We start from the raw sequence: 12,024 nt of genomic DNA on the forward strand, positions 1-12,024 counted from the left end.
TAGCTTTAGCTCGCAGTCTCCAGTCTCACCTGCCACTCAGCTGTATCCTGTCAGCAAGCTTGGATAACTGATCAGGAAGCCTCCTTTGCTTTATTACACCCTCAGGTGTGACAGAGACTTCACATAGTGAATATGCATCAGGGGTTGTTGTGAGAGCAAATTCTCTGATAGCCTGGATGACCACTTCTTTTGCTGTTGTGTCTTTACTGATCATGATGTAGCGACTTTGCTGATCTGCCTTGAAAACCCTCAGAACTTGATCTGGTAAGTCTGGAAAAAAAAATTGCATGCAAGGTATGCAATATATGACAGGAAAAAAAAAGTCATAAATACAAGCAACAATATCAGTTACGTTGAGTCTAAATGCTAATGTTACAAGTCTTTACTTCAGTATTATTTCATGCCTTTTGTTCCTGCAAAACAGCTGCTTTTTTTTTTTTAATTTTTGTGTGTAGTTGATTTTTTATTACTCTACCCTCAATACATTTAATTCACAATAACAAATAACTAACACACTGAAAATTTGCTATTTCTCTGTGACAATGTTTTAGTAATTAAGAAATAAAGCAGCCAGAGATAGAAAAACACTTCACAAATATCAAGTTCTAAATATATTATTGTTTCAGTTGATGACAGAAAACATATTGTGAACACCTGTAAAAAAGGTACAATTGTACAGCTACCCACCACTGGATTTTTTTTTAACATATGGTAAGCCTTCAATTAATTTAATTTCTTCCCTTTGTTACAAATAACCTTGTCTAGTTTTGTGTGGCACGACATCTGCTTATTATTCTTGCTTTAATGGATATGTTTTGGGGTTTTTTTTTGGGTAGATCATGTAGGTCATACGAACAAGAAAATAATAATCAAAAGTCTTCTGAATACAGAGCCAAAAATTATTATTAAAAAACCCCAGAAAACTAAAAACCCAATTGCCAAATGAAAACATTCACTTTGATATAACCACAACTATTTCTGAGAAGGCCTGAATGTGTGTGCATAACATATTCAAGTTACTAAAAACCTACTCAGCAACAGAAACCTTGTGACAAAAGAACAAAACCAAAAAACCAAACAAATCAACATCATGTCACTGCTGCTGCATGTCTCCAGAATAATAGTTTGGGAAGTATTAAGATAAATTTCTCTGATATGAACTGATTAACATGCCTCAAAAGATGTTAACACTTAACTATGCTAGTTTAAAAATTTCACCAAACTAAGCCCCTAACTTTTGAGCTCCCAGTAGTATTTTTGCAGCCTGAGAAGCACGAATACTGCAACACTAAAACTGAGTGACTACATGACACATAACAGGTATCAGCACAGCCCAGTTTTCAGCCCTAAGTACCCAAGTCAAATGTACAAGTATTTTATAGGTAGCAAGCTGGTTTTGCCTTTTAGCACCAACTCTATTATTGACCCATCATCCTTCAGTAATTAATCAAAGGAGGATACAGAGCAGGGCCTGAAATAATTGCTACAATTTTTGACGTTGGGAGGAAGGCAGGTGCCCAAACCACAGCCTTTCACAGACATTATTAAAACCCAGACTGCTCTCTAGATCCTGTTGCCTCTTGCTGTTACAGAAATACTTGCCACTCAAAAAAGTGTTATGAAGAGGGGAAGCTACTGTAAACACCAAGGTGGGAACTCACTTAGCATCCCAAGAAAGAAGTATTTTGTGCAAGGGAGAAAATAACCTGCTCTGCTGGATCACTGAAGTCAATATGAAAAAATGCAGAGAACAGTAAAGAGAAAACTACTATCTTTGCACTGTATTTTACCATCCAGTTTCTTAGGCTGCAGAGCTGGTAGAAAATGCACTACACAGAACAGCCAGCAATTGAAATGATTACAGCTATAGCACTGGCAGGAATATATTCAGTATAATAATTTTAAAATAAAACTGCACTTGAAGAGAATTGTAAGCACCTCCCTTCACCCCTAAAAAAAAAAAAAAAAAAGGAAAAAAAAAACAAAGTGGAGCAGCAGGCTAAAGAATCATAGAATTGTTAGGGTTGGAAGGGATCTCAAAGATGATCTAGTTCCAACCCTCCTGCCATGGGCAGGGACACCTCATACTAGATCAGGTTGCCCAGAGCAACATTCAGCCTGGCCTTAAAAACCTCCAGGGATGAGGCTTCTACCACCTCCCTGGTAGAATGCGATGTTATATGATAGGAACCTAAACCCTTAGAAAACTCATGGGGGAAAAAAGTACCAATGGCTGACAGCTCATCATTACAACATTATTTTGACTTCCAATCAAATAGCAAAGATAGCACAAGAGAAATCAAAGTGCTATTGACTGTTTGAACATTAAAAATAAATCTTTAAAGTATGCCTGAGCAAACCCAAAAAGAAACAAAAATGATTCCTTGCAAATTTCAAGCTGTTATCATTTTCTCATCAAAGACCACCTTCCTAAAACAGCAAGTTGTTTTATTTTCTATCCTGAGGGATATTCCCAAAAGGCTCAAAGGATGGCTCTTCTACCATTTTTTCTTTCATATACAATGCATTGAATTTTTTGTGAGCTGCCTCCATGTCCATCTTTAATTTAGTCCAAGGTAATAAAAGATATTAAAATTGTAGGCTTTAGTTTTTTCCAAGCCTTAAAGTGTATAGAGGTGTAATTCAACTCTATCTACAATGGAACCATCTCTAAGGCCCTCAAGGTATATATTTTTTTACTTCAGTTCCCCTTTCCTGTGAACGTCTGTGAATTACTTACAAAATATTCAATATGTGAACACTTGGCCAAATTTTAAGAAAAAAATACAGCAAGCAGTATAAAGATAATAGAAAAGCTGCTATAATGCTGAAGCATTACATCATTATTTATTACTTTTCCTCAAAGCAAAAGGCAAACAGTAGAACTTTACTAATTTATTAAACTTCTCCAAACTCCATCTGTGACCGAAGGACCTTCAGACCTGTAATGACATTCCTTCTCAATTAATGGAGTTTGAGCTGAGCAAGACAGTAATGCCAACAAGCTCTGGAAGTAAGCCAGTTGCTGTGCTTGGCATTAAGGGCCCATTAATTACCTAGAACCATCTGGTCTAGGTAAACGGCAAGCTGGAGAATGGAATCATCACTCCTAAAGTGCTGACGAAAAGTTAGGCTCTTACAGATAATGAATATACTCAAAGTGTTGGGACACTAGTTGTTTACTTGAAATACCAAACATACCAATATTCCCATTCTCTCAGGATCAATTTTAGAGACTGTGACAAAAGTGACACACTACCTTTGTGTAGTCTTCTCTAATCCCAAATAACCTGAGATGAAATGATGCCCAGTGTCAGTTTCAAGCACAATGACTGCACCAACCTGGCCGGTATGTAAGCTGATGCTTCAGTGCTTTCCCTTTATGAAAGATCTGAAATCCTTCAGGCTTACGAGGGCACTGAATTTTTGGTTCTACTTTTGAGAAATACTCTAAAGATTAGACTGAAGTAACCAAGTGTCTGCATAACTACTATCACCATATCCTCCTCCAGCAGCTACATTTTAATAGCAAAGATTTGGATATGTAGAGGTTTCCCTGCTAAAAACCTTCCTGCAGCCAGATAAGAGCCCAAATCCCAACCTCGCCAGAAGCTGCAGCTAAACCCTTCTCATAAGATAAGGCTCTCAAGTTTCTCATATCTTCCTCTCTCCTCCATGTGTTCAAATTTTATGTGTTTCAGAATGGGATTTTTAATCACTTTCTATACAAAGAATTCAGCATACAGCTGTAGGGCAGGATGACTAACAGAATTCTGAAACTCTCTCTTACAGATGTAGTACATATATAAGTCAGTTCAAAAGAAGATTGAAACATATCCTGTGCCCCAGTTCAATACCCTTTCACTTTACTGTAAGCTAATGATCAGCTGTGCTATTCGAAAATACTGCAGTCTTGTAATGCCTGATATATCAGGGCAAATTAAAAAATACAAAACAAAATAAATTGTCCCTGGCCAAAAGTACGCAATACGTAAAAGGCACGCTATATACAACATACTTGAAAAACAGACATCTAATTGGTTTGGGTTAAGTGTATTGGAGCAATTGTAATAAATCCTAATGCCTTAATATTTGACTAATGTGTAGGCAACAGAATACAGCTCAAATGTATCTTCAATTTCTGGAAGTCTAGATGAAAAAGAAAAAAGAAATCAATTAAATGAAATTGTACAAAGTACAAAAGAGGATTCTTACCAGGAGTAGTATTGAAGTCTAAGATACGGTGATGAGACTGCAGCAGATCAGGATTACTGGATGACAGAGTTCCACTGACTGGTAAAGCAGGAGGAATGTGCTTTGTCTGCCTCAGTCCCACAATGCTGTCATCTTGAGACTGGCCAATTCCAATGTCACTGCAACCAGAAATAAATACTGTCAGGACTTAGACATTGTGAACTTGGGCCGTACTAGAGGGATGCAGTGACATCACATTTACACACTTTAAATAGTGCAGTAATCACTATTTGGAAGTCAAAATTCTCCAGCAACAATGCTTGCTGTCTAGGTTCACCAAGAACACCCAAATGTCTACTCTGATTAGATTTGCCTGCTAACATTATCAGGAGATCTTTGTGTTCACCACTAAGCTCTGAGGAGCTGCTAGCCTCATTATTTTTGATCATTTCTCACATTTCTCACTTTATTCAAAAGACAGTACATACTTTATCATGTTTGGGCCACCCCATCACTCAAACTTTGGTTAATACATGCTGCCACCTCAGTGCTGTTTTTTAAGACATGAATTTCACAGATCTTTCATCACAAGGTTTGCAGCTGTACTTCAGGACATATTGTAGCCATACAATCTACGATCTTTCAACAGACAGAATGTGACTGATATGTTGCTAGCTAACCATAAGGCTAAGGTAAGCATCTGCACTTTGATGCAATTTGTATCCCCTCCAAAGTGTCTGACAGCTGTAAATAAAGTACTCTGTGATAAAGTTGAAGGATTTGGTCTACTAAATTGAGAAAGATGGGGTCCCAAAGGAGGTCAGTAGTGTTAATGGATTAGAAAGAGAGAGAGAGAGAGAGATTCTATGAATATATAGGTGCAAATCCTTAATAATAATCTGAGGGTGTAAAATGTTTAAAATCAGACTTTATAGAACATTAGAATATTTTAAAAAATTAGCTACTATAGGCAAAGCCTTTTTAAAAGCCAAGAACATCTAAACTGGAATTAACACATGTAAATAAAGCATAAATCAAATTTCCTTGCAAACTGCCGCAACTCTAAGGACTCAAGCTAATAAATTAAACAATAAAACACAAATGACTACTTGTACCCTAATTTTAGATCCTTAAGTTTTTGTCTCTCCATCCTCAGGAAAAAAAAACACAGTTAAGGGTATGATAATTATCCCTGTTGAGCTGTTATAGAAAAAGTGTCCTTTTGTGCTTACAAATGAATTATTTTACCCAGTACACCTTTGTACCAATTCTTTAAGTGCTTTGAATTGAACAGTACTCTGGGAATTTAGGACAATGTCTCGGGGCACTTAAGACAATTATAATTACAGGGACACAGCAACTGCTTTTTAAAAAGCAATGCAACTCAAAAAAGGTTGGAGGCATATCTCTGTGTGAAGTGTTTAGGTTCTCCCAATAGAGAGAACTCCCTGTTACCAAAATACTTTATTAAATGTAAATCCCAAGCCATGAGTATGACAGAAAAACTGAAGTTCACTGAAAAAAAAGTTCTTGGATCTCTCTCAATCAGAAATTAAGTTGAATCTAAACATCTGTATTTTTGTACTTCCACATAAAGCACAAAGTACTGTGACAAGCAGCGATGATCTGCTCAGCACACATCACTTTTATGCTAGCCACAAGCGAGGCTTTTCTGACAACTGAAAGCATTCCCAGCAGCTGACATGTCGTACTTCAAGTAGAAACTACCCCACAGACACAAAGAAACCCAAGTAAACAAAATACCCCAAAGCCTCTGAACCTCAAAATGCTTTCTAGTGATTCTAAACAACTATATGGTGTATTTCATAAATGTGCCAACCCCAGTATTTTCTCTAAATTCAAACCACAGGAAGACAATGTGGCAGTCTCCCTTACGTTAATAGTTTCACTTGCATTATGTATTCCTTTTGCAGTTTGACAATTTTATATAATCTTATACCTATCCTGTGCGTCATGACTGAGGCACCTTCAGTAAAATAGATCAACTGACAAATGTTAGGTTAAAAAAAAAATCCCCAAAACAAAACAACAAATAACAAACCACAAAACTAACATTTCTAAAATTCTTCCTTTCTAAATATTCATATAATAAATTGGAAATTTACCTTGTACTCAATTTATTCTATTTTTAAAACTTAAGAGTCTGAGTGAGTTCATGCAAATAAGAAATTAACCCCCTAAAATTTGAGATGCAAATAGCAACACCAGGAAACTCCATGTCCCATGAAAATCAACTGCCCTTGTTAAATAACATGTTTAATTTTGTTGGTGAAAGGATACTGTGGTTTTAAAGGAAAGGCATTTCTATGGCTTTCCATATGCATTTGCCATGAGGGAAGATAGCATTAACTAAGAAATACCTTGCCTGCTGAATGACAAACAGGTTAGAAGAGATAATAGAATGGCAGAGCTCTTTAAATGCTTCTTCCTTCAAAACACAGTATATTGTGCATCACCCTGGAGGGCTGCAAACAGAGGAGAGGGAAGCTGCTTCTTTCTCTGGGATGCTGAACTGCAGACCAGGCAGACAGAGGTGGAGGTTGTGTTTAATCCTTACATGGAGCAACTCAGCCTATAGACCACAAAACCACTCTGCTTTAGAAGAGTAAAGAAATCCAAGAGCTTGAGTGAAGGCTGTAACCAGAAGCACACTTCAAGAAATGCCTTATAGGTCATCAAGAGAAGGATATATACTTCCCAGCAGATGCAGAGGAAATATTGCTGTTTTCTCATTACAAGATGCTACTTGACATCATTGGGCTAAAGAGCAAGAATGAGAGAAAGCATTATCTCCTGTTCAAACTTACTCATCTTTGATACTGATTTAATGTCTCATGAAGCAGACAGGCTCTCTAAGAATGACCTCATTCTAGTTTAAAGACTGGTTTTGTAGGGATACATTCTGGAGGCACTGCAGACCTCTACTGTATTCATGTTAAAAAAAATGTGGGATGGTTTCACCTCATAACCTAGCTGACTCGTGAAGTCTTTAAATACAGACTTATCTAATGAGTAAATCAGCTTTTTCATCCCTATTGATTTTTTGTCATTTAAAAACACATGAAAATATGTACTTTTTTTAGTATAGGCAGTACCATTTATGATTGGGAAGAACAAGACAGAAGTTTCTACATGACTAGGGGGGGGAAAAGCACAAACAGCGAAGCTACACATCTCTATGCAGAAACCATGCAGACAGAAACATCTGAATGTCAACAGGCTTTGCAGACAAATTGCTATATATAAGAAATGAAGTAAACCTAGCAAAAGGAAACTAGGTCAAGTGTACTATTTTTCTGAGTCTTACCCAAACAGGTCCCTGCACAGAAAAAGTGCAAAAATGAAAGTAATCAAGGAAAAAAAGAAAGAAAAGCAACATGAAAATTTTGTGCAAAATCTGTGAATAATGGTGAACAATGCAAAAAAAAGAAAAACTAAAAAAAAAAAAAAAAAAAAAAAAAAATCACACCTAACAGTATGCATGGCTCAGAGAAGAAACAAACAAGACTGGAGAAATAAAAGAAAACATTCTGAAGACTAACATAAGAGGGTTTAGAGATTCTCCTCCACTGAAATGTATCTGTGTAAATTTAAGAAATATCTATTATTTGGACATAATAATACATAATCATTTAACCTTTACATTACTAGAATTCTACTCAATGTTTCAGAACAGTAATCATTTAGTAATATTAGTTAAGCAAACTTCTCTTAAGTAATAGCAGGGGGAAAAAGTCCTGGGTTTTAAGCACATGTGTCTTTTTCATGAAGTCACAGAGAATTCCTCAATGAATCACAGTAAAGAAAAATGCAAGAGAAAACACTGATTACATATCAACTGACCTCTATTACTAATTTTTCCCCATTGACACCACGTTATTGGCCAAGAACCAGGTTCCCATAAAATAATATGAAACTTATTCTAGTCTTTCCAGCAATCCTTATCAGAACTCTATTTCCAAAATGTTTTCATAGAATAAAATATATCAGATACCTTACTTAGCTTTCAAGTAAAAATAAATAAATAAATAAATTCTACCAAAGAAAAATTTAATCTCCCCCATGGTGGTAGGTAGAAATTTTTAGACCACTGGAAGGTGGATAAACTGAGATCATTGCTCCTATCAACTACTTGCAAGCAAAAACTGCTAGCAGTTAACCTTAAATTAATTGCTTGAGGTGTGTCTGGTTTCAGGTGGGAGGGGACTTCCAATTAACAGTCTTAGAAGAAAAATATTTATACCAGCACTTTATCTGTACGAGTTAAAATACATCCATACTGATGTCAAGAGCTGCATTTTTAGTAGTCTATGACCATTCCAATATTCAGACTAGCATTTTCTAGTATGTTATTTCAGATATGAACATAGTTTGCATTAATAACAAAATATAATGACAAATTTTAAGTATCATGATAAATTATAAAAAAATATTAAAAATACACACAAAAATATTTAAGAGGAAATACAAAACTCACTTGTATGGTTTCTGAGGCAGAATACTGATTCGGGTCTTGTCAAGTATCTTCTTTAATTTATTTCTTCCCCCAACTGTGTTAGCTTTACTCTTCTTATTTACTTTTTCTAATCCTATTACCTGCTCCACATCAACAGCAAGGTCTGGGATGGAGTAACGACTTGCCTTTTTAATATCACCAATTTTAGGCAAGTGGGGAGCACCATTTCTTTTTTCCTCTGACAACCGTGTTAAAAGTTCTTTAAAAACTGGAAAAGAGAGGAAAGAGAAAGATCAAAACTGTAAAAGATGTGCACCACACCAGTTCAATACTGATCATTATAGAAAACCTGATAAGTTATTTTGTCACTTCAAGTATTAAATGGAAAAAAAAATTAAAAGGACATTCATTTTCTGTAGCATGATTCAGAAAACAGTAAATTGCCCTAGGTCAGAATAGAAATACACTAGATGACCACATTATTGCACGGATGGTGTCAACAGAAGCACTTTGATTTCTCAACCTAAGGACACCCTTCTGCAGAATAGTAGCACATAAAAAGAGCACACTGGACAAAAATTAGATGGAAAAACTACAAACTGAGAAGGAAGACGTTAAACAGATAGCCAGCAGCAGAAGCTCTCAGATGGACGAGACATTATTAACAGCAGGAATAACAAAAACTAATCAGAATTCAGAGAGTCATGCAACAAAGCCATAAGGAAAATTTAAGAAAGTATAAGACTATTGAGACACCTTGAATGTTTGACAGGGTTGTAGCCTCCACCTTCTAAATATACAAAATACTCTCAGACTCCCCCAGCTCCCCATCCAAGAGTCATTTCTGAGGCAGAAATACTCAAAGAATCTGCAAATTAGTTCTACTTAAACTTATTGCTTCACAAAAATGTTGATAAATTTAAATAAAAAAAACTGATCTGGAGTTCAAGTCACATATTCTGAGTGTGAAAAGTCATCTCCATACATAAATGGAAAAAATCATCTAGTGGGTTGATTTGTAAGAAAAAAATGAAAACCGATAATTAAATCCAAGGAACTGGAGGAAAAGTCAGAACAAGAGGCTTGAGTATTAGGGGCTAAAATTTACTATTAACTTTGTTCTTAATATTCACCCTTATCTCCAGAGGTACACAGTAAATCACCAAAAGGCTTCAAAATCTTCAAGACACACAAAACTGTAGGAGAGAAACCTGAGCCAATAATTCTAATGTTGAATAGGAGCTGGGGGCTCGAGAAAAATTTGATATAGATAAGATGCTACTGCTGAAAAAGTGAACTCTCCTTTTGGGATTTGTTGGTAAGTAATACTGCATGCAATACACAGAAAGTACCTGTTCTGAGACTGTGATGCAATTTCTTTATTTGCAGTGGAGCAATGAGATTAAAAACCTAGAAAAACTCAACTGCTAAAGAAATTGGGGTTTGTCTTAAACATACTAAAGCAACATATGAGATCCAAAAACCTAGTGTATGAGAGTTTGTTATACAGAACTTACACGTATAGAAACAAGCACATACTGCTAAACAAACATATACAGATATATTAAGCAATGCCTTAATTTTTTAGGAACAATTGAGTACCAGAATCTTTACTGCAAAGGAAAAAAAAATTAAAAATCCCCAGGAAATAGATTTGACAAATTATTTTTTGAGAGAACTTAAGTATATTTAAGAATCAGTCAGTGACATACTGAGGAAACATTCTGTCTCATCACACTTACATGTGATAAAGAACCTGATCCTGAAAGAGGTACTTGGAGAACACATCACTAAATTACAGAAACAATTCAAATGTCCGGTGCTTGGGAAAAAAAAAAAAAAAAAACAAACCAAACCCCACAAAACCAAAACCCACAAACTGCTAATTACTTATGAGAAGCTACCCAAGGTCCTGAGCTGCTTAAAAACTCCTTCATGACTGCTTTAGTACTTGTTAGAGGGAGAAATGAATAGATTTAGAGGCTAGAGGGAATGTTTTCACCTAGCTGGTGAAAAAGTGTCTATTAAGCTTGCCACATCCATTGTAGGCATAGACTGAAAAGCTACGAGCAAATTCAGTAGACAGAACTGAACAATTGAAATCCAACAGAAGCTTCTTTCTTGAGAAAGGAGTAAAACATACAAACATTTTTAAGTTCAAGCTAAATGGTCACAGTAATTCCTGGTAATCCAGAAAAATGCAGTAGTGAAGGTGAAATCACTTCTTAGAAGACCCTATTCATACTTTTTTCTCTGCAAATATGAACAAAGGTATTTTAGGACCTGCCAGTTTCCTTTTTCTGTACCCCTGATGCAATAGTGTTTCAAACAACACTATTTAAAATTATTAAAAACCATACAGAGTCTGTTTAAATTAGAACAAAATTTAGAACAAAAAAATCGTGTACAATCTTACCAAATAAATTGGTTTTCACAGTGATAGACAGATGTGTGTTATTTCTCAGGATTTCCATGGCTTTTGACAGCTGAATGTTTTCAAAGTTTTGACCATTCACTTCTAGTATCTAAAAATACCAACAGGTAGTGTTATTTTTATTTAACAAAGATAAAAGAAATTAAAAAGAGCAATATGACATTTTAGAATTGCGTACCTGGTCTCCACGTTTCAAGCCTGCTTCTGTAGCTTTGCTACCAAAATCTACACTGTCAACAAAGATTCCAAATCCCTTTTCTGACCCTCCCAGCAAGATGAAAGGCAAAGGAGCTTCTCGAGATGGCTTTGTTAAGGTTATTAATCTTCGTTTTGCTTTAGCAGCACAAGCAATATTTAACAGCCTCAAATGTCCACCCATTTTCTACAAGAGAAAAGTATGATGAGTGATGTGTAACAGCAGTCTGGCTTCTTCCTGCCATCCTAAATTGTCATAAAACTCCCTCAATTCTTACCTCCCTCTCCAAATTGTTCTCAAATTCTTCCAGAAATCGAGTCATAGCAGGATCTCCTTCAAAATCATTGAAGTGGTTGTTCACCCACAACAATACTACCCGTGTAACCTGAAAAATTAATCAATAATTCAAATATTCTCCAGGAATACTCAGAAGAGCACTAGTGCCATGTCCTTCAAAAATACTGCTTCTTAAAGCCCCTGTAAATTTCCATTGGAATCCTATATATTATAAGTACACCCTCAAACTTAACTTTACTAATGTGCAATTTTTTAGCAGCACAGAACAAAGTATTAATTATTTTCACTTGTATAAGCAATTGTATGTTGTATTTCATAAAGAATATAATGAGACAAAATTATCACTGGCTATATCAAATTTGATTGAGTAAGAAACAGAGCACACAGGTACAAGGCAATGAGATAGATCCATTTCTGACATAAAAC

General features: G+C 35.7%; 1 protein-coding gene across 5 annotated transcripts in view; it reads right to left on the minus strand.

Moving 5' to 3' along the window:
* Positions 1-12,024, minus strand: part of RAPGEF2 (Rap guanine nucleotide exchange factor 2) — a 169,484-nt gene that overhangs the window by 16,604 nt on the left and 140,856 nt on the right. For all 5 annotated transcript variants that reach the window (XM_054383180.1, XM_054383181.1, XM_054383182.1 and 2 more), the window contains 6 exons: positions 11,579-11,686; positions 11,284-11,487; positions 11,088-11,196; positions 8,693-8,939; positions 4,216-4,373; positions 30-270 (listed from right to left, as the gene is read on the minus strand). In XM_054383180.1, the coding sequence (XP_054239155.1) occupies positions 30-270; positions 4,216-4,373; positions 8,693-8,939; positions 11,088-11,196; positions 11,284-11,487; positions 11,579-11,686 (1,067 nt within the window). The remainder of the gene's footprint in view (positions 1-29; positions 271-4,215; positions 4,374-8,692; positions 8,940-11,087; positions 11,197-11,283; positions 11,488-11,578; positions 11,687-12,024) is intronic.

Source organism: Indicator indicator, chromosome 8 (genome assembly GCF_027791375.1).
Source record: "Indicator indicator isolate 239-I01 chromosome 8, UM_Iind_1.1, whole genome shotgun sequence".
In the NCBI taxonomy this organism is placed as follows: Eukaryota; Metazoa; Chordata; class Aves; order Piciformes; family Indicatoridae; genus Indicator; species Indicator indicator.